Here is a 21,934-nt window from a genome sequence, read left to right as displayed (position 1 = left end):
ACTGTTGCAGTGGGAAAAAAATAAGCAATTAAATCATGCTGGTCAGTTCATTTGTCACTCCCCAGCCTCACCCCTACCCCACCCCACACTGGCAACTTTAGGCCAAATGTATCATTCAGCATAATTGGCAGCTTTTAATGCACTGGCCAATCACAAAGAGACCTCGGTCATGGCATCTCTTTCATAAAAATGGTTACAGAAAAAATCCCCCAAAATAAATGCTACTACTCTTTCAAAGAATAATGGCTTCAAAATGAAGAATTCAAAGCATGGATTACTATGATACAAGGATACTGACACACTGTGGCACACAGTGTAGCCTACATACAGTGATAATTTTAGCAAGTTTATTCTATATAAACAGCTTTTATTTGTTTTCTTATTTGGCTTCAGTTTCTGCCAAGAATTGTCACTCTGGTGCTTTGGTAGTACTGGGAAATTACTGTCTGTGGTAAAAAATGCTGTATTATTACTTTAATTTCAACATATTTTTAGTTTGTAAATTAAATAACTCCTTTTTGATGCATTTTTCTGAGTGTACAGGTAAAATATTCTTTTATTCCACACTGCAGTGAGTGAAGTTCTGACTGTGCAAGTTCATTACAGCAGAAGCGGCTGGGCCAGTTAGAGACTATTAATATCCTCTCCAGTGCTGGCTAGTCTGACTTTAAACACAGCCTGCCGCCTCTTGGCCTTGCTCTTTATGGAGGCAACCTTTAATTAATGAACTTCTCACCTCTCACATCCAATTGAGCTGAAGGAACATACCCTGAAGAACACATATCAGAAAAAAAACTGAGCAGGTCAACAGCACGTTCTCAGCTTGTCTGAAAAAACAAAAGCTGAACTCTGCCTCTCAGTTCTCCTGTTCAGTGGATTGGTTTTACAGCAGCTCAGAGGTCTAACGCGATCCTCATGCAGCATTGCTTTCTTAAACAGCTGGTTTCAGTGGAGGGCCACAGCTCCATGCTGAGTGCGCTGCCACGTCCCCCGCCGCTCAGTCACAGCTTCACTCAGGAAAAGGCCAAGTCGCTTGACACCCAGCTGTATAAAAAATGCAGACTTCCCTTAGAGTCATATCAGCCCAGGCTCTCCCATCAATCCCTCTCCCCTCCACAACAACGTCTACCCCTACAGCCCCCCAAAGCCCATACCACTGCACAAAAATAGCCAGCAAAGCCGCTTAATGACTAACATGCTTGCAGATTTTTGATACGCTAATCAACCGCATGTCCCTGCCACACGAGCATCATGCCGGAGGGCTTTTTATAACTGAGCGAAAAAGGTTGCTGCCGCATTGAGGATTCGCCTTCTTTTCTTGGAAAAATGTACATGCCGCTTCAAAGAAGGTTAGGTCTTTACAGGAGGAACGGCTTAGTGCTCAGTGAAAAAGGCTGCCACAGCGTTTCACACTCTCAAAATACACCCCATTACAGTACTCAGCTCTTCTCCTACTAATGACATACTGTATGCCTGCCTCTGCACAGACTTAATCCATATGCTGGGCAAATACTAATTATTCTTGCTTCAGCTAAAAACAGTTACTAAGATATAAGTGAAACTAAGACTTCAAGTCTGCTCCAACTGAATACACCTACTTATAAATACACTTCAGAATTAGATTTTCAAAGCAAACATTCTTATAAAAAAGCCCAAATATACATCAAATAGTTTGTTATACAGACATTTAAATACATTTAAATAAGTCTTGCAATCCAGCTATAATGGGTTTATAGCTCATTATAACAGACACTTCAGGACACTCTGTAAATGTATACAGTGAATAAATATGCATTCACTAATCATGAGTAAGGATAGCAGTCCGTACACCATGAAGTGTAATTATTACTTTATGTAACAGATTAGCAGGTCATTTTATCTACAACCACAAATGCAGAGGGAATGAACAGAATGTGACTGCAGTGCAAAAGACACTAAAGGTTTTGAAAAGCACACATTAAATATAAAAACCTGGATGCTTCTTTCAAAAGAAGCAGTTTTCACACATACACACACACACACATCTTCTAAGCCACTTCTCCCTCAGGGTCACAGGGGGAGCTGGAGCTAATCTCAGCGGTCATCTGGTGGAAGGCAGGACACACCATGGACGGGTCCCCAGTCCATTGCAGGGCAGACAGACAGACAAACACATTCACTAGGAGCAATTTAGCATGTCCAGTTGGCCTGACTGCATGTCTTTGGACTGTGGGAGGAAACCAGTGTACCCGGAGGAAACCCACGCAGACACGGGGAGAACATGCAAACTAAGAAGCAGTTTTCAAAACAGAAATATTCCAGTAATCCATATTGCTATGTTCAAGTTCTGAAAACGAGTATTAATAACAACAAGCTACCATGGCAGTGATGCAAGTGATAAATGTGTCTGTATGTCGACTAATCTACAGCAAATCTCATTTAACAGTAGACGTTCTTTATAACAGTTGATCATGTGAGCAAGGATGTTGACTGGAGACTTAGCTCAAACAGCATCCCAACTTTCCGAGTAGTAATTCCCAGCCGAGGCGGCATTTTTCAAATTTTTCCTAGCCAGAGGTGGGAAACAAGCTAGGAGAGCCAGTCAAATGCAGCATTTCATCACTGTCCAAGGACATAAAACACCTCCAAAACGGCAACAGGAGAGTGCAAAACATTCTTTTTATGTAATGTAAACCTTCAATGTAAGGTATGTAAAAAGGTTATATACCAAGCAATGTAAAGGACAACTGCTGTGCTTAAATGATGTAGATAGGAACCAAACGTCTGAAGAGTTTCAGGCCTCTAAAATCTCCCTCACATGTCTACATGGAACGATTATGAAGATGCAGCCAGATTCAGGAGATGTTGCCTTACAATAGTTTTAAGATTTGGCATAAAATGTATATTTTAAAATGCATGCAGGGCAGACAGGGACATGCGTGTCATTGTAAGGCAAAATATTCCTTAAAGAAAACTTTTTTTTTTCTAGATTTACTACTACTATATAATTATCAATGATAAATATTAAAACTCAGAAGAAATGTAGGTGCATCTGTCATTTTTGATAGTAAATAAAAAGGCTATATTTGTGCTGCAGACATTGCGATTGCTGGTTCTTATTACTGCTTTATGGAAGCATGACCTGTTCAGTTTCTCTACAGTGAACCATTTTACATCAAACCACACAGAATCATCTTGCTAATAACTCAATAACACATTTATGCATTTTTAATATTTTAAAAAGACTACAGAATTCTCCTATGGGTGACATACACCATCACTTTGCTACCCTCACTGTGTGTTTTATTGTAAATTGTAGTGCATTAGGACAAATGAGCTATGATGATTTGCTGAGATCTATCCATTTCTGTTTCGTCCAGTTTATGCACAAATTACTGTGTACTAAGATGTTTTTTTTTTCTTACAAGGAAAGTGAGAACGTCAGCCAGATCAATAGCCGAGCATTTGACTGTACTTATTGAATTAAACTGTGCCAATCACTGGCATGTTGCCTTGCACACACTCCATTCTGCTGTATAGAGAAATGTAGACGGAAATAACAAAGAAAGCGAGATGGATCGTGTTTACAGGAACGTGGCTGAAGTTCAGGTTCTCAGAGGGAGAGCCAGGCTTTGGCAAAAGGCTCATTCTTCTGACTCTGCGGCTCCATAACCCACAATAAAACCCCAGGCCTGTCTCTTCCTACAGCTGCGTAGGAGGGGCTCCTCGGGCAGCTATACCGTGCTTGGCTCACTTTTTTTTTTTTTTTTTTGCAGAGCGGTCAAAAGATGGTGCTGATCCTTTGAGAGCCAAAAATTAAGGGTTTATTCTGCAATCTGTCTTCACAACAAATTGGCAAGCACAATCGCACAGAGGGATTGATGTGCAGGCCTTTTAAAGCTTATGCTTCTGCTCATCCCTTAAAAATCTCTGGCACTCTGTCGCCATCTTGGTGGCCGGAGAGGGTAGTGCAGGCGGGGGGGAGGGGGGGGGGGCACCTGGCAGTGATTGATTCGCCTGCTCTCGGATGTGACACTTGGCCTAGGTGACGTGCTGGGGATCAGAGCGAATTAAAAGCAACAGAAGGAGCAGGAAGCAAGGGGCACATAACACAGCAAAGAAAGGGAGGGGGTACGCTGGCCCTCAGATTGAAGCCTGCTTCTCAGCTACGTCTGAAACCAATGAGGAAAGAAGCAGTTAGCAGAAACATAGTACAGCAACGAGCAAATATGACCCTCTGTCCTGGCTTAGGGGGGTGAGACAGAGAGGCTAGACAAGAAGCTGAGAGATGGATAAGAGCTGGACCCACAGGTCAATCCAGCAAACACAGCATCTAGGATTACACTAAGGCCAGGCTTCAGTTTCCAGCCCTTACTGGACAGTAAATTGATTTCCAAGACTGGGCTCGGCTGCATGAACACAGTATTACTTTTGCTGCTATTACGGTGGTATTGGTATATTATATAGCAATATATTAACATGTATTGGTGAATCAGTAATGCAAAAATAACCTACTTCTGTTGGATTACAGGGATACCTTGGTTCATGAAAACCCCCAAAGAAACATTTATCCGGATTGTGATTGGTTAAAGAGACATTTGTATATTGGCATTGTGCAGCTTTCTCCGGTACCAGTATTTCAAAGATCAATAGCGCAATGACAATTATCAAACAACACTCTGTGCAGCCCTAAAGCACAGTGAAAAATCAGCGAGGTAAGAGTTTGACCACTGAAGTGAATGGATTTCAGTCAAGCCATGCATACTTTATCATCTGTTCCTGGAGTGTGAAGGTATGTTTTCCCAAATGCCATGAGAGGTGTGTGTCAGCATATCTGACAGCGTGTGTGGAACAGCAGTGGTCAGCAGGACAGGAGTGATGGACTCTGTATCTACACAGCTGATCATAAATAACAGGGATGCAGATCTTTGTCTTCTACATATCGAAAGCCTGTCATCGATCTTAGTCACACCTCACACTGTGCTCCTCTCAGTCGTACACAGACAAGCCTCGACAGGAGCGCAGGCGGCTTCCCTGCTAAGCAATCTTCAGCCCGCCCATTAGTATTCTCTGGCCTCCTTTTAACACCCAAGGGAATGTGGAGCATAAGCATCTAGAGATAAACATGCACCATGTTCACCATGACATTTCTCCCTATTCACAGCCAAATCAGCTGCAGAGAGAGAGAGAGAGAGAGAGAGAGATAGAGGAGGGGAGAGAGTAAATGAGTGGAAAGGGAAAGGGAGAGAGAGAAAATGGCAGAGGGGAAAGACAGAAAGAGGAGAGAGACAGATATAGAGGAAAAGAGAATAGGAAAGAATGAGAAGAAAGAGAAAGGGGGAAGAGAAAGTGAAAATCAGAGAGGTAGAGGAAAAGAGAACAGGTAAGAATGAGGGAATGAGAAAAGATGTGAGGGACAAAATGAGATGTGGAGAGAAATGTAGAGAGAATTAGGGAGAGATAGAGAATGGCAGAAAGAGAAAGACAGAGAGAGAATGAGAATGAGGGAACAAAGGAAGACCGGAATACAGAAGAGAAAGTGGAAGACAAAGGAGTGAAAGGAGAAAGAATCACAGAGTGAAAGAATGGGAGAGTGAGGAAAAACAGAAGAGAAAGAAAAAGACAGAACAAGAGGCACAGACAGAGAGAGAATGAGTGAAAGAGAAAGTGAAGGACAAAGTGGAAACTAGAATAGCGGAAGAAAGATGGAGAAATAAAGATGAGAGAAGGAAAAGAGAACGGGAAAGGGAATGGGACAAAGTGAGAGCAAGGAAATTGGAGAGATAAGAGAAAGGCAGAAAACAGAGGGAGAAAACAAAACAGACAGAGAGACACAGAGAGAGAGAGAGAGAGAGAGAGACATAGCCTCTGGTGCTGGCTGACTAAATCACACACAGTGTGAGAGAGGAAACCTAAATAAAGAACTAATCAGGACGTGGTGAATGTGAAGCCCCTCGCCACAGCTAGTCCTTATTTACCAATATGACTCACTGCCATTAGCACTGCACCACTGTAAGAAAAAATACGAAGTGTGCACCAGGAAAGACAGACAGACACAGAGAGGGAGACAGAGAGTGAGAAATTGAGCCTGTGTGTGGCCTCGCTGGCCATACGGCGCGCTGTGTTTGAGCAATGGATTAGACGACTCTGGCTCTGTGGCTTCCCGGCAATTATCTGCCTGACGGAAGGATGAGCTCTGCAAACAGAGATGAGAACGAGAAAGAGAGAGGGAGGCATGAAGACATTATGAGGATGGCGGTGCTAGCTCTGTCTCTTTACAACTCTGCTCTCATGCTTACACTGTGTTCTTGTGCGGAGGAACAATCTCAGATACACACATACACTCCAGTACTTCTCACCTACTCTTTGGAGCCCCCTCCCGCTCTCCCTCTCGGTGACATGCAGGAACACAAATGAGCTTTCATTTCATTTTCCCTGGACGCTCACTCGTTCAGTCAGTTACACTTAATGAATTTAGATCCAACGGCATTCCGCTTAATTAAGCTGATACGGGCCTGGTTTCAGACCTAGGTGAGGAGCAGAAACAGAGTGTTCCCTCTGACTTTTCTGCTCTGCTTCTTTCCTTAGATGTCACAGAGGAGCAAAAAAGCAAGAATAGCAGGAGACGTCCACCTCCCCATACCAGTGCCTGACTGCTCCGGCCAGAAAGGTGGTCTGTCGCGAGGTTGGACAAGCTTTACAGAATATTGGCAAATGCGAAATTGTGGTGCACCACCCAGTTTTGGTCAAAATCTGGAAATTTCAAGTGAAATCTGTTCAAATGGCATTTATTTGTGTGTGTGTGTGTGTGTGTGTGTGTGTGTGTGTGTGTGTGTGTGTGTGTGTGTGTGCTAAAGTTCACGCTGCTGGGATAGAGCAGAAGTAGTTTTTTGCATCATGTAATCAAGCTGGTGCTAGCATGCTGACATTTATTGTTTCTCACCAGCCTGTTTTCAACCAGACATAACAATAACGTAGTCCAGCTCAGCAGCACAGCAATTTAAACTAGAAACTAGGGCTGTGACAGTATTCATCCTTTTTGTGATAAATTATGTCTAAATGTTACAATATTGTTTTCTGAGAATGCAAAATGTTAAATACAATCACTGTATGCATAGTTTATAGGTATATCTTGCTGTTGTTGGAGCAAAACCCCATATCTCCATTTTTGTCATTTTTTCAGTTTTTGACATAATTTGAAAGTCCCTGTTGCCTTCTACATTTTAGGTATGGTGAATGCACCAAAAGACGTGGCCTAGAATTGCTTTGAAAAAAGCCTGGTTCCACTGACTTACATTAAAAGTAAAGTAAGTTTTTCCCTTCTCCTGTAAAGTTACCATTTTGCTGATACAAGGTTTTCTACTGACAACAGCAATCGTTACATCACATTTCTGCCACTTCTACTGGAAATTTATATGTATGTTATATTATGTAAGCTGAAGTCATTATGTTAATGATTTACAAAATTTAGAATTCCATTTCACATGATAGTGTCGTCTCGATTTGATACACTTTTTGGTACAGTACAGTGGCTAAAGTGTCTTACAATATGTTAATGTTTCAGTTTATTAGAGCATCCAACATTAAACAAATACAATACTTCAAACAAAACCAGTACTTTATGATGTATCAATCTAACATTCTATCCACAAGCTAGCATACTAATCATAATACAACAATACAATATGATACTCCTCTGTTAAACTTGCAACAGTTGCTATGAAAGCATACATTTGTGGCAGTGCATGGACAGGTAAACTGGATGGGTGCACTAAAGGCTAATGGTGAGAGAGTGATGACCTTGGTTGAAACCTGCCTGAAATGAAAGTAAAGTGTCTGGTCCATTACAACCAACCACTGCAACACAGAACCACAGTGAACAAGTGAACAGAGAGAGAGAGAGAGAGAGAGAGAGAGAGAGAGAAAGAGAGAGAGAGAGAGAGAGAGAGAGAGAGAGAGAGAGAGAGAGAGAGAGAGAAAGAGAGATTACTTTGCATCCCAAAGGGACCTTTTTTTCCCCACCACCCATGCGGCATTAGCACCAGCTACTGTCCACAGACAAGATGAAAATTCTTGAGATCCATCTCCTATTTGGATCCAAAGAGCTGAAAAAGGGCTCTCTGCTTTGATATTGCTCTCCATTACCTCAGCCTTTATGATGGCAACAGAATCACATAAGACCAGCATCACAAACACACACACAAATTGGTTTTTATTTCATGGTTCAATCTCACTACATCAAAGTGTACAATATGACATACCGCTGTATCCTATAGCACAGCCTAAGGGTCATCAAGTTGACTTTTAACCCAAGCATATTGCATCATCATTCCCATAGTTTATCTAGAACCAAGACACACAGAAAGCCATCCAAACCACGAAAGATTTCTGCAATTAGCATGGGAAATAAACTGTCCAAGCACTGGTGAGCAGTGACCTTGGCCTGAGCAGGACGCTGGGCACAAAAGAGTGAAGGGTGTGGGGAGCATTTCATTCAGAGCAGCACTAATGACTGACTGCTCATTATCCCCATCATTAACAGGCCTTCATTTACGTTATTGTGCTTCACCGCCAGCAACCACAGTAATTAACGCCTTTTCTCCCCAGTATGAACGGTTTTCTCCAAATAACAAACCCATAGGTGGAGACACTGCAAAAAAGCTATGAAGTGTATAAACAAACATGGGCAAAAAAACAGCAAAAAATGGGAGTCTTGCACCGCAGCAACACGAGGGTCCATGTGCAATGATAATGTCAATCGCACGGATGTGAGTTTCAAACACCGCTGACATTTTTAATAGTGATGCATCAAACCGATATAATAGATCAGTACCTACACTGCTACTAACCATTTGGGATGCATGAATTGTGAATTTGTATGTCTAATTTTGATTTCTTTACAGCAAAATTGGCCAGTGACTGATTTCTGGTTCGATTTTTATTAGCTTCAAATCTGAAGCTCACACTGTGTGGGTTAAGTGAACCATTTCCAGCCATTCTTCCAGCCAAAGTTGCAACACTGCTTGCTCTTCAATGGGTCAACATGGCATTTTATTTGCAAATAAACATTCAGCTGCCTCTTTATATAACAGTCAGAAAATTGCAACACAGATCACCAAAATAAATAAATCGCACTATTTTTTTAACCTAATAACAGTGTTGATGTGAGTCCCTCTCCATTATGGAATGATTGTGCATGAATCATGAGCGCCTTATTAGGAACAGTATGCGATATCACACCCTGAGCTCAGATATCAGAAATGGTTTTGAGAAAAAGTTCAGTGCATCCTTATTTTTCACAACATTTTTATGCACAGCTAGAGCTAAAGGCTTCAAACTTAACAGGTTCTGCAGATTACTGCAGGTGGAGCTAAACAAGAGGCAGAAGGTATTAGAGAGTGGCACACTGACATCAGACTCGCCAGTGTCTTTAATAGGGTCACAGTTGTTGCTTCCTACTGGAAATTTAGTGACAAATCACGACTGACAGTGCTGCAACCTCACACCCTTATTCACAGAAGAGTGTAGCTAAATATACACCAGCTCCATAGCTGGGGATGAGCATCTCAGACACAGTCTTCTCTGCATGGCTGCCTCTAGGCTCCGAGTCGGAGTGTGAAAGGAGTGTGTATATTTTATGTGTTTGTGTTTGTGTTTATGTCGTGCTCTATGTGCTCGTGAATTTTGTGTATGTGGGTGCAGTCCCACTTATGCACCTGTTACCACTGCAATAAATAGAGTTGACAAAAGAGCACAGAGCACAACAGCACCTACTTCCTTCTCCCGGAACCCCATCTTTCTCTCTCTCTCTCTCTCTCTCTCTCTCTCTCTCTCTCACACACACTTTCTCTGTGTCTCTCACTTTCTCATTAAGACTGATGCATGCTGGGTGTGATGCTACTGCTGTTGACATCGTCAAGCACAGTGCTACTAGAACTGCCCGCACTACACAGACACTCTTGCAGGATTATATCCCACAGTAATTGACCGCTGTAACTCACTGACTGATGTGTTAAATGAAGTCACTGCTCACCCTCCCCCTCCCCATAATTCTCACACTCAGGGACTTCAATCCCACTGAGGGATATCATTTGCTTTCCCATTTCTGTTTTACTTTTCCATTTCACCAAACCTGCCATCACTGGACTGAGGCCGGTGAGGAAGGAGATAAGTAAAAAAAACACAAAAGCAACAGCCAGGAGAGAGAGGGGGAGCGAGTGAATGAGAAGGAGAGAAACAGAGAGAGAAAGAGGGGGAAGGTGGGAGGAAAAGAGGAACAATAAGAGAGAGAGATGGGGGCAGAGAGAGAGAGATGGGGAGAAAGAGAGAGACAGAGAGAGATGGGGAGAGCGATGGGGTGAGAGATGGGGAGAGAGAGAGACAGAGAGAGAGATGGGGAGAGAGAGAGATGGGGTGAGAGAGGGAGAGAGAGAGAGATGGGGAGAGAGAGAGATGGGGTGAAAGAGAGAGATATGGAGAGACAGAGAGACGGGGTGAGAGAGTGATGGGTAGAGAGATAGAGAGACAAGAGATGGGGTAAGAGAGAGAGAGAGAGATGGGGAGGGGGGAAAGAGAGAGGGGGTGGGGGGAGAGAGAGAGATGGGGTGGGAGAGAGAGAGAGATGGGGAGAGAGAGAGAGAGAGAGATGGGGGAGAGAGAGAGAGAGATGGGGTGAGAGAGAGAGATGGGGAGAGAGAGAGAGAGAGAGAGAGAGATGGGGGAGAGAGAGAGAGATGGGGAGAGAGAGAGAGATGGGGAGAAAGAGATGGGGGAGAGAGAGAGATGGGGAGAGAGAGAGATGGGGGAGAGAGAGAGAGAGATGGGGTGAGAGACAGAGAGAGAGAGAGAGAGAGAGAGAGAGAGAGAGATGGGGAAAGGGGGGAGAGAGAGACAGAGAGAGAGATTGGGAGAGAGATGGGGAGAGAGAGAGAGATGGGGTGGGTGAGAGAGAGAGAGAGATGGGGGAGAGAGAGAGAGAGAGATGGGGAGAGACAGAGAGAGAGCGAGAGAGAGAGAGATGGGGAGAGGGGGGAGAGAGAGACAGAGAGAGAGATTGGGAGAGAGATGGGGAGAGAGAGAGAGAGAGAGAGAGAGAGAGAGAGAGATGGGGTGGGTGAGAGAGAGAGATGGGGGAGAGAGAGAGATGGGTAGAGAGAGCGCGAGAGAGATGGGGAGAGAGAGAGATGGGGAGAGAGAGAGAGATGGGGGAGAGAAAGAGATGGGTAGAGAGAGCGCGAGAGAGATGGGGAGAGAGAGAGAGATGGGGAGAGAGAGAGAGATGGGGAGAGACAGAGAGAGAGAGAGATGGGGAGAGAGAGAGAGATGGGGAGAGAGAGATGGGGGAGAGAGAGAGATGGGGAGAGACAGAGAGAGAGAGAGAGAGAGAGAGATGGGGTGGGAGAGAGAGATGGGGAGAGAGAGAGAGAGAGAGAGGGAGAGGGAGAGCGCGCTACGCTTATTGTGAATCATAGCTGCTGAGCGCTTTGTGCTGAAGCGGGTCTTTCCACTGCTGCCGGGCGCGTGAAAGTTGGCGCCCCGCGCGCGCCTATAAATAAGATCCTCTCCACCTGATCGCACGCACAGCGAACAGAAACACGGAGAAACGAGCACCGCGGGCCAGGCATAAATGTGGTGACAATATCTGGGCGGAAATCTATGGAGAAGCGCACGAACTGTTTATCACTTTAGGGAAGGCGGTAAACACGAGTCTTAGCGCTCAGAGCGGTGTGATATACAGACACCGCGAGGTCAGTCTGAGCTGTAAAGGAGCGCAGAGCCGCTGCCTGTTGAAACGCGGGCTCTTCCAGTAGAAGTTCAGAGAGCTGGTGTGTGTGGCTAACACTTGGCACGGAAAATACTACTTTATTTCAACGGCCATTAAGCGCCTTTTTAAGGGAAAATGTGCCCGTTACGGAACGGATATAGATAAATAGCCTAAGTGGGCATGAAAATCCGCTCCTAATAGCTCATATAAAGCCTCACCTCAGCCGGCGGCTTGAGTATGGGAACATCAGCTCACAGCACAATGAATACTGTTTTTCTAGTGGAAAGCCTCACACAGCTGGTCTTATGTGCTACGTTTAACATTTAACCTGTTTTGTACGCTTTCGGTCAGCGTGAGGTTATTTTGTTTTTCCACAAGCATTAACCGTATTAACGCTGCTAGCCTATGTAGCTAATATGTTTCCACGCTGCAAGATGAAAGAGCGTTTTCGCGCCACTTCTCGGACCGAGCCGAGGCTGTGACTGCAGAGCCGTGATCTATTAGACGGTGAAAGAACACGATGACCGTCTGCACGACAAATGCAGCACACATGCAGGGATAGAGTGAGTCTCCAGAGTGAGCCTCCTTCGTACGGGGCACATGTTGGAGCTGAAAACCCCCTCCAACATGCCATATTAACTTAGTCCCCCCGGGCATTACGCCGGGGAACTAACTTAGGAATAGTAAATACAGCCGGATGGTAACAGAGGAGACACAGTCCACACGGTTAACGTCTAGACACGCCTCGTTTTTCACTAAACATCACATCCAAAACGAAAATAACGGTTTAAGAGTGGCTTAAAATCGAGCCAGTGAGAGACGGTGACAACTGACTGACTGCGGGCTGGTCTTCCTTTACGTCATGTCTCAAGTTTTCAACCCCCCCCCCCCCCCCCTCCTCCTCCTCCTCCCCCCATTAAAAAGCACTGATAAAAATTGAAGGTGGGGGTGTCTGACAACACAGACCGTTTCAGCTCGAAGGAAGGTCTGAGTTGTCGGCTGTCTAAAGTGGAGCCCCCTTAAGTCAGCACGCCGTGTGAATCTCTCTCTCAGGGACGCACACACACGCACACCGTTCAGCCTAATGAAGGGAGCCAAAGGAACGCTGAACTTGGGAGCTGAGCGGAATAACGATGCGAATGCAAGCAGAGTTCGCTGTTGATGGCACACAGCCCCCCCCCCCCCCCCCCCCCCCTCTCTCTCACACACAAATATGCACTATTGCACGCTGGACGGCGACTGCAAATCAAGCCACTGTGGAAAAATAAAGATATGAACATTAAGCGTGTTCTTCGCCCATTCGCGCACAACTCACGCTCGGCCAGCGAGAATAAAGCAAACTGCGCTAAAACACGCAGCTCTGCTGCGCACCTACAGCGGTCTGATGCCACGGACAGCCGGGGGAGTTGCATTTATTAAGCACGATCTCCAGGCGCCGGAGGAGAGCGCCACGGCTCGAAATCTCACGGCTTTCGCGGCAAGGAACGCGCTGTGCTTACCTGTGAGAGGAGGCAGGCGACGAGCACACGGCTGCCGAACTCCATGGTGGTCAAAACGCTCAGAAAGAAAGGTTCAAAACAGCGTGCAGGTTTGACCAGCTCTGCTCATAATTCCCGAGTGCAAGTGCCAGTGCGAGAGTAAAGCCCCCTCTGAAGCCGCTGGCTGCCAACTTCCCAACTAGAGCTGCAGCCTCATCAGCAGAGCGCTGGAGAGAGGCGCCGAGTCCACGCGCAGCGCATTTATAGGGGGGATCGCTCAGCGCACGCGAGCATTCACGACCTGAAGAAGTTGTCAGCTTTTTAATGCGCGTGCACGGGTCGCATAACAGATTCAGTCCATCGCTTTTTTCCTATGCACTGCATGCATTGCACTGTTATATGAAGCCAGTGCAGTTGGTGGAGTGTGGTAAACACTTAACGCTCTGAAAGAAGCCTGGCTGCTTTTGCAGAATACTGACGAATCTCACTTGCACTTGAACGTGGAAACACCCCTAAAGGACAGCTTTTAGTCTCATGCTGAAACACCATTTAATAACGCGTTATGGCTTCAGGACACTTTATTTCATTACACATTATGGCTTTAGGTAATGTGCATATAAATGGTGTGCACTGGTAGTGCACCTTTCTTGTCCTCTCATTATAATTAGTTCGAAATAAGTGTCTATTATTGCATTGTGTTCTCATATTAAGACTGTTTCCAATGCCAGCAGCCTGGGGTCATTTTCCTATATGGCACATGGGAAGGCTCCATATAGGCTACTGTTAGGACTAAAGAGCTATAGTATGAAATGATGCAGTAGGGCTCAGTATTGTGAGTACCAGCCTATTATTTAATTCTTTCCATCCACTGCATTTTTTCCCCATGGAGCTTGTGATGAGTGCTGAATGCAGAGACACATAACAAATTACCATGCTGACCACAGTCTATCCCACTTTCCTTGTAAGCCTTGTAAATCAACAAAGATTTCACATACAGAAGCTACCCCATGTTGTCCTGGGTCTAAAAACTGTGTGGACAAGCTAATTTATCCGTAGTCCTTGAGAGCCCTGACCATGATCAAAATGTAAAGACGGTCACGCAGTCATTTGACGAGTTATATGGTGTGCATTCAAACCTATAGGGGAATATAGAAGCACTGATTGTCTGCTAATGTCCTAACGAAGCCTTCTGATAATATTTTGGCCCCATCACCATGCGTCACCCATGCCCCTGGGATACTTTAATATTAAACGGTTATTGAATGGCTTTACAGTCACTTGTTTGCAATGACACCAACACCTATCAGCCCCATTGTAGCTTCCTTTTCACATCTTACCCTATGGCCTGCAGTGTCAGTGATGGACCACCTTAATTCAAGGACTTCTACACCTGTAATGGTCACATTTACCAAGCTTATTGCTTTACACTTGCTGGCATCTGACAGGCAAGATTCAATGCAATAGGACAAGTATTCCAGAGAGGGCCATCACTGGCACCTTGCTTCAAGAGGAGTGTTCAAGTACAGTGTATTATAAATGAGAGACTGTCAACTTTTGCATTAATGTGGGCTTAAGACAGTTTGGCAGCGCAATGTCCTCATGGTTTCCTTGCTGCAACACACCTGATTCAACTCATCAGCAACTCACCCAAGGTGAGATTCAACCAGACAAATTGGTCGTGAATACAGAGTGAAAAATTGCTGATTTTTAAATAAAATGTTCATTCTAACAACTTCAATATGCAATTTAAAAGTCAAATCCACAAACCAAGCAAAAGAATTGGACAAAAACAAGGCATTTTTTCAGAACTGTCAGGGCAAACAAAGCAAAGTGGTGGCCCTCAGAGTAGATAAGGACTGAGTGATTACTACGACAAGATGGGCAGTGCTGATGGTTAGAAGGCCCTGCTGAGCTATTCTGATACATGTTTGCTGAAGGGACTGCGACTGCAAGTAAAAAAACCCTTAAGAATAAAGGTTCCTAAGTGGCTTTTAGCATGGACATACGGTTCTAGGAACTGTGCTTTGAACTTCCTTCATCTTCTTGCAAAACATCTAATTTAAAGACTTATTACTTTAAATTTCTTTAGGGAACCACAAGTGGTCCTTCTATGGCATTGCTTCAGAAGAAACCTATTTGGCTCCTTTATTTTTAAGAGTGCAGTGAAATAACCATGAAATCTTGCTTGTTCCAGCAAATTTCTATTTCTAAGTAGTACTTGGCATTATCCCTTAAGTGACACTGAATTAGTCATTCCCACTCCCACTTTAAATGTTGTGATTCTTGTTTTGAACGTGTTTATATTCGGTGGTGTAATAGCACATCTCTAAGTTAGCTGTTATGTCACCATTATGTCAAGCTATCTTTAACATAGGAGAGAGATACAGTATCATGTTGTGATTGAAGACCACATATTCTCGAACACTGAGCATAATGTCTAAATAACATCTGGATGAAGGTATGTGGTGTTTGCTGCACTACAAAAGTCTGACTTCATGTCAGTCATTTCACAATAAGCAAATAAACCCATTTATAACGCTTAGTGCCAAGCCTTCTGCACGGTTCTGCCAGGTACAGTGAATGTAAAAGCAGGTCAGAACAAGCCATACCTTTCCCTCAGAGGCCAATAAGCAGGTATCCATTATTGTCTAGTTTCGTATCCTCAAGGTGAGCTGGCTCCTTTGCTTGCCCATCCTCAAAATCTCCTGACAGATTAATTCTTTCCACATATGACTGCACAAACAGCCTCTCTTTCACTTCCTAAAAGAGAAAATGAAGTGACACACACAGATAATGAAATAGTGTCTGGAATGCATTCATATTCCACACAGATCCCTGCATGCACACACGCAAGGGCAAACTTGCAACATAAGGATGAGGGATTTATGAATAATATCCATTTAAAGCAGCTAAAGGGGAAAGGTTATGGTGTCCAATGCCCTCAGGTCACCATCAACCTTCCTCAAAGCTGCAGCAAGATTCCCTCACTCTCTTTCTCTCCTGTCCACATGTGAAAAATGAAGCTCGGAATTGTTGTGATGGCCTGAAGAATTGCTTTCTCAAGACAATGGTGCTGAATTTCTGAGCCCTATCTATTTATCAATGGATTGGGGAGGAAATGGTCCTGCAATACAATGTGTTTGTTAAACACTCAGTCTAAGTTTGGAGGAAGAGAGAAACGTGAAGGCTTTGAAAGCAAAATGGCAGCCAGAGGGTATGGAATGCAGGAAAACATATGAAAGGTTTACACTGCTTACATATGACTGCTCACCTATCCATCCAGGCTGTCATATTGTGAAGTTTGCGGACGACACAGCAGTGGTTGGATGCATCACAAACAGAGATGAGTCCAACTACAGGCAGGAGGTGGAACACCTGGAGGGTTGGTGCAGAGAAAACAACCTCTGCATCAATGTAAAGAAGACGAAGGAGATGATTGTGGACTTCAGAAGGGGCCATCATGACCACCTCCCTCTGCACATTGGAGGTTCTGAGGTGGAAGTGGTCGACAGCTACAGGTACTTGGGTGTGCACCTGAGCAGCAACCTCACCTGGAGCAACAACACTTCCACTCTGGTCAGGAAGGCACATCAGCGGCTCTACTTCCTCAGGAGGCTGAGACGAGCTGGACTCGGGAGGGCAGTCCTCACCTCCTTCTACAGCGTCGTGTGCTCCAGCATCAACGTGTGGCATGGAAGCTGCTCTGCTGCAGATAGGAAAGCACTGCAGAGGGTGGTGAAGGCTGCACAGAGGATTATTGGAGTCAGCCTCCCCAGCACCACAGACATTTACACCTCCAGATGCAGGAAAAGGGCTACCTGCATCAGGAAGGATCCCACCCACCCAGCACACGCACTTTTTGTCCCGCTCCCCTCAGGCAGGAGGCTGCGGAGCATCAAGTGCAAAACAACCAGACTCAGAAACAGCTTCATACCAGAAGCTGTAAGGCTCTTAAATTCCAACTGAACACACTGCACTGACACTTACAAGAACAAGTACTGTTACAAACACTGTAACTTTAAACCGCACTGAGACACTTTATCTAGACACTTTATCCACTGCTCTAAGTCAATATCATGCTGCTATAGCAAACTTGCACTCTGGACTTCATATTGCTGCTAACTGCCTACTCTCCTACTCTCCCTCTCTTGTGTACTTTCTATTTAGTGTTTTTTGTATCTATTTGCTTATATTTATCTATTTTAATAACAGCTCTTGGGTGTAAACTGGACCATGAGATCTTAATTTCGTTCCACCTCATGTACCATGTGATGCGAATGACAATAAAATCTCCTTGAATCCTTGAATCCTTGAGAATAAGAATGAAAATGTTAAAGACGGAGCAAAGTGTAAGGAGTTCTGTTTGGGCTCGTACTATTATAACGTTATGCACGGCTGCTCTGAACAGGGTGTAGAGTAACTAACTGTATGTTGATTCTATGCCATGCTTGAACACCCCACATTCCCCAAACTAGAAATAACTCAAACAAAAATGCACAAGGGGCAAAAGCTCAATCCCTCTTTATTTTTCCAATGACTGCCAGATCAATATTTTAGAGCACAGAGCCTTGAAAAGCCATACTTTGCATTCTGATCGTATTTAGAGAGCACATGCAGAGCCGTTAATTGTATCTGCTGCGTTGACGATGATAAGGGCCTTGTTTTTGTATCCCGATTGAGGTAGACATGATTTAACGATGGGAACACGCCTCTACATACAAACCAAGGCTGTGGCAGGAAGGTTTTAGTGCTGAAGCGGCAGCATCAATAAGTAAACATGAAGCCTCAAAACTGCCTCCAAGTCCTCTCTGCTCCATCATAACAGCTGTCTCCCAGCCAAAAGCTGCAAGGAATGGTAGGGGTGAAGTGGGTGCCAGCAGGTGAGTCATTTTCCGTCTTGTGCAACATTTATGAAAGCAAACTGGTACGACTGTGGAGTCGTTTTCTTCTTGCACCTTTTGTTGGTCTTGCTGAGAGTAATGGAAGTTAACATACCTCTGTGTATGCTATGATCTGGAGATTAAGATTAAGAACAAATGAGGGTCTAGCAGGAGGTTTTAGGAATGCCTTTCTTTTTTCCAATGAGACTAAAGGAGGACACTAATGTGCACACTCTTAAAAACCAAAGTATACTATAATATGCTTATAGTGAACTATCCTGCCAGCCCAACAACTTCATACAATACTTATCTTAGGTCTGTCTGTTTGAACCAAATGCTCCAACACCAACGTTAAAATATTTCTATAAATGTCCAGGCAGTGCTCTTCTCAGCTGTGGTTTCCTGTTTTCCCAGTCTAGCTGTGTTTTGTTCTGGTACCTTCTATATAATTTTTATTGTCTGTACTGGCAAACTGCCAATCATGGAAGGCCATTCTGACAAAAAATAAATGAGGTGTGTCTCCGAACTTTGATGTATCTGTGTTATTTCCTCCATCACACTCAAGGAGCTCTGAGGAGAACCAGATAGTCTTGATGGGATCAGTGGACAGGTCAGAGAAAAGAATTCCTAACATGCCCAAAAGAGTTCTTTAAAAGCAACCACATAGAAGAATCACGCTTAGTTCTCTAAAGAACTTTGCAACAGATGCTTATTTAAAGATACATTTTGCAAACAAGGTGTGTGAAGTGTGAAGACCGTTCACATCATTTCAATAAGCACTTGAGAATCTTTAAGAGTTTACACTTTAAAAATAAAGGAACCAAAATGTCTCTGTGTGATGCCATAGAAACAACACTTTTGTTACCTTCAAAACCTTTAAATGGTTAAATGGAGGGTTCTTTAGAGAACATGTTTTGTAAAGCAGATTTGTGAGTGTGAAGTACCTACACATAATTTAATAATTACTTTTCAGGCCAAGAATTTGGGAACATTTTTAAGAGAGTACCCTCTTAAAACAAAGGTGCCGAAAAGAGGTTCTTTGCTTGATGCCATAGAGTAACCACTTCTGGCTTACTAAAGAACCTTTCAATATATGGTTCTTTAGTACATAACATGTGAGTGAACAGTATGCGCTATTTAATTGTTATATACCAACAAATGTTCTTTATTCTCTTTATTTAACCTTAACACCAATGGTTCTATATACCACCAAAAGTATAAAACGGGGAAATTCGACCTGCGCATTTAACCCACCCGTGAAGTGAAACACGACATACACACTAGTGAACACACACACACTTGCCCGGAGCGGTGGGCAACCCTATCCATGGTGCCCAGGGAGCAATTGGGGGTTAGGTGTCTTGCTCAAGGACACCTCAGTCCTGGACTGTCGGCACTGGGGATCGAACCAGCGACCTTCCAGTCACAGGACCAGTTCCCTAACCTCCAGCCCACGACTGCCTCCTTTTCTGTGCTATATAGAACCATATACACATTATTCCTGAAATCATCCTCCTCTTCCCCCTTGTAAACAGGTGGTGACCTTTTTAACCTTGACCTGTTATTGTGTTCCACAGGCAGTGCTACTTTTATACTGCGAATAAAGCAGGAACATCTGAGTGCTCTGCATTTACGACGGTAACAACCTGATACCTTCCAACGACCTGTTAGCTGATCCTCCTTTATGGACTCCTATATGGTAATTGATGGTAACAAGTCAATCAATTTGATTTGTTTGAATGTACCTTGCTCTGTTGTTCCTGTTAGGTGTGTATGCACTTGATTTATGGTCATTTGAGGTCACTGAGATGTAGATAATGAAATCGATGAACAGGTGGAATGACTCCAGCAGGACTTTGTCTCATGGGAGAAGGGACACACTCGCTGAACCATAACCAAACAAATAAATTGAAACATCTATCTGCATGTTCCCCAATTATTCAAATTGATTAAGTAAATTTGCGGTAACAAAAACAAGCACGCAAGTAGACACAGGGGATTGTGAGAGAAAAAAAGAGAGAGAGAGAGAGATAGGGAGAGAGAAAGAGAAAGAGAGAGAGGGGAAAAAAAGAAAAAAAGGTGCCTTAGGTGATAATATCCATATAGCTGAAGGGTTTATCAGAGAGCCTTTATATTCATGTCCGCAGTGCCCTGCTGAGTTGCTCTCTTTTTGAATCTCTGTCTTAGGAAATTAACATATTCGCAATGATTGCTTTTAAGGCAGCTTTGACTGCTGGAGTGTTCCCCAGGATGCAGTTTCATGCAATGGTCACTAGGTGGAGATGAAGATTCCTCCTGTGGCGGGGGAGGACGGCTGTCCAGTCATCACTAACTGGCCAGGCAGGCAGCTTTGTCCTTGGGAGCGAACAGGTGATGCGCTGCCAGGGGCGGAGGCAGGCCAGGGAAAGCTCCCAAGTGTTTGGTGCTCGTTGGAGCAGATTGATGGCCTTGTGCCGGATGCTTTATTGCACCTCGCATCCACTTTATTACTTCCCCCCATCTCCTCCTGGACAACACACATATATTTCCCCCTCTAAGTGTCTCTAATTTTTTTCTCCATCTTCAATTTTTTCATGAGTAAAGTATCCTCTCAAAAAGCGAGCGAGGCTGTTGACGGACTCGTAAAAGAGGGGATATTTGATTACAGATGGCGGCGCAGGAGAGATAAGAGCCTGTGTGATCGTAGCATTGCACACCTGCTGACAAGTATACTGAGGTGCATCACACAAAGCTTGAATACTCTTCAGCTGTAAGGCCCAATGTTTCGACTCCGATAGGCATGCTAATCTTTTCTAAATGATACAAGAATCAATAAATGTTTATGCAGGTGGCTTCTTATTGGCATGATATGTGCCACCATGCATGCTGAATCTGGCAAGCTTTAGAGACGAAGCCTAAGCTGAACCAATGTGAGTTGCCTGCGCGGCCTTGTACTTAGTTTTATTGGTAGAAAAGTCAGGTCCTCTCAATGTGTGGGAGTTTGCTTTGAATATGTGTTACTAAAACTTCCAGAATGCATCCACTGGCTACTTGCCACTGTTTACCACCCCTGTTTGCCTTGCAGCGTGGTTAATATTAACTGGATAAACAGTTACTTTTGCAATAGCCTGGCTTCCACGGGGAGGAAAGAAAGGAAAAACATCACAATTGCTGCAGTTTGAGGGGACACTTAACAGTAATTTCCAGGGCACGCTATCAGTGCCCCCTGCATAACCATAAAGGAAACATAAGATAAGGGGCTTAAGCTCTTGTGGATGGAGGGCTTTGATTCAGTAAGAGGCAGATCCGGGGCAAAAGGTGTTATGTTGACAGCCGTCTCAGGAATAACATGAAGTGGTCTGCAAACTGTTTGAGGCTGTCTCCAGAAGCAATCTAAAGTGAATGCTCAGCCTCTGGGTGAGGTAATCATCACAGTCATTGACACATTTAGACTAAAGTGTCTGGCTAACAAAACAGCCAGTGATAATGCCTTTCATCTCCCTGCTGAGTCTTTGCTGAAATTCAAGGTTCTGTTAAATGTTAACTTTCAGAGTCAGATCAGCAGCAATGGGTGAGAAAAAAAAAATCTGAACGAGCTCTTTGGCAACATTATTTACAGGCATTGATTCAAGAGTGGGTAGTTTGAACAGATGGCTTCATAGCCACTGAGCTCCAGAACATGCCCTGATTGCTGTAAACCATTGTTATAGCCAGGGATAAATTAGACTGATAACTATAAAGCATTCTTATTAGCTATAATAAATTACTTTGGCCTGCGTCAATTAAACCTCTACTCAACACATCCACCCCTGGGCCTGCAGCATCTACATCATCTTTAGTGTGAGTCAACACAC

At 44.1% G+C, this 21,934-nt stretch overlaps 1 protein-coding gene across 1 annotated transcript in view; it reads right to left on the bottom strand.

Annotated features, from left to right (window-relative positions):
- cdh13 (cadherin 13, H-cadherin (heart)) overlaps positions 1 to 13,513 on the bottom strand; it is a 511,235-nt gene extending 497,722 nt beyond the window's left edge. Inside the window, exon 1 of the mRNA XM_017689216.2 lies at positions 13,243 to 13,513. Coding sequence (XP_017544705.1) covers positions 13,243 to 13,287 — 45 coding nt within the window. The 5' untranslated portion in view covers positions 13,288 to 13,513. The remainder of the gene's footprint in view (positions 1 to 13,242) is intronic.
- Between the last annotated feature and the right edge of the window lie 8,421 nt (positions 13,514 to 21,934).

The sequence above is a fragment of the Pygocentrus nattereri genome, chromosome 7 (assembly GCF_015220715.1).
Source record: "Pygocentrus nattereri isolate fPygNat1 chromosome 7, fPygNat1.pri, whole genome shotgun sequence".
In the NCBI taxonomy this organism is placed as follows: Eukaryota; Metazoa; Chordata; class Actinopteri; order Characiformes; family Serrasalmidae; genus Pygocentrus; species Pygocentrus nattereri.
Note: the sequence above shows the minus strand (reverse complement) of the source record. Positions and strands in the feature narration are given on the sequence as shown.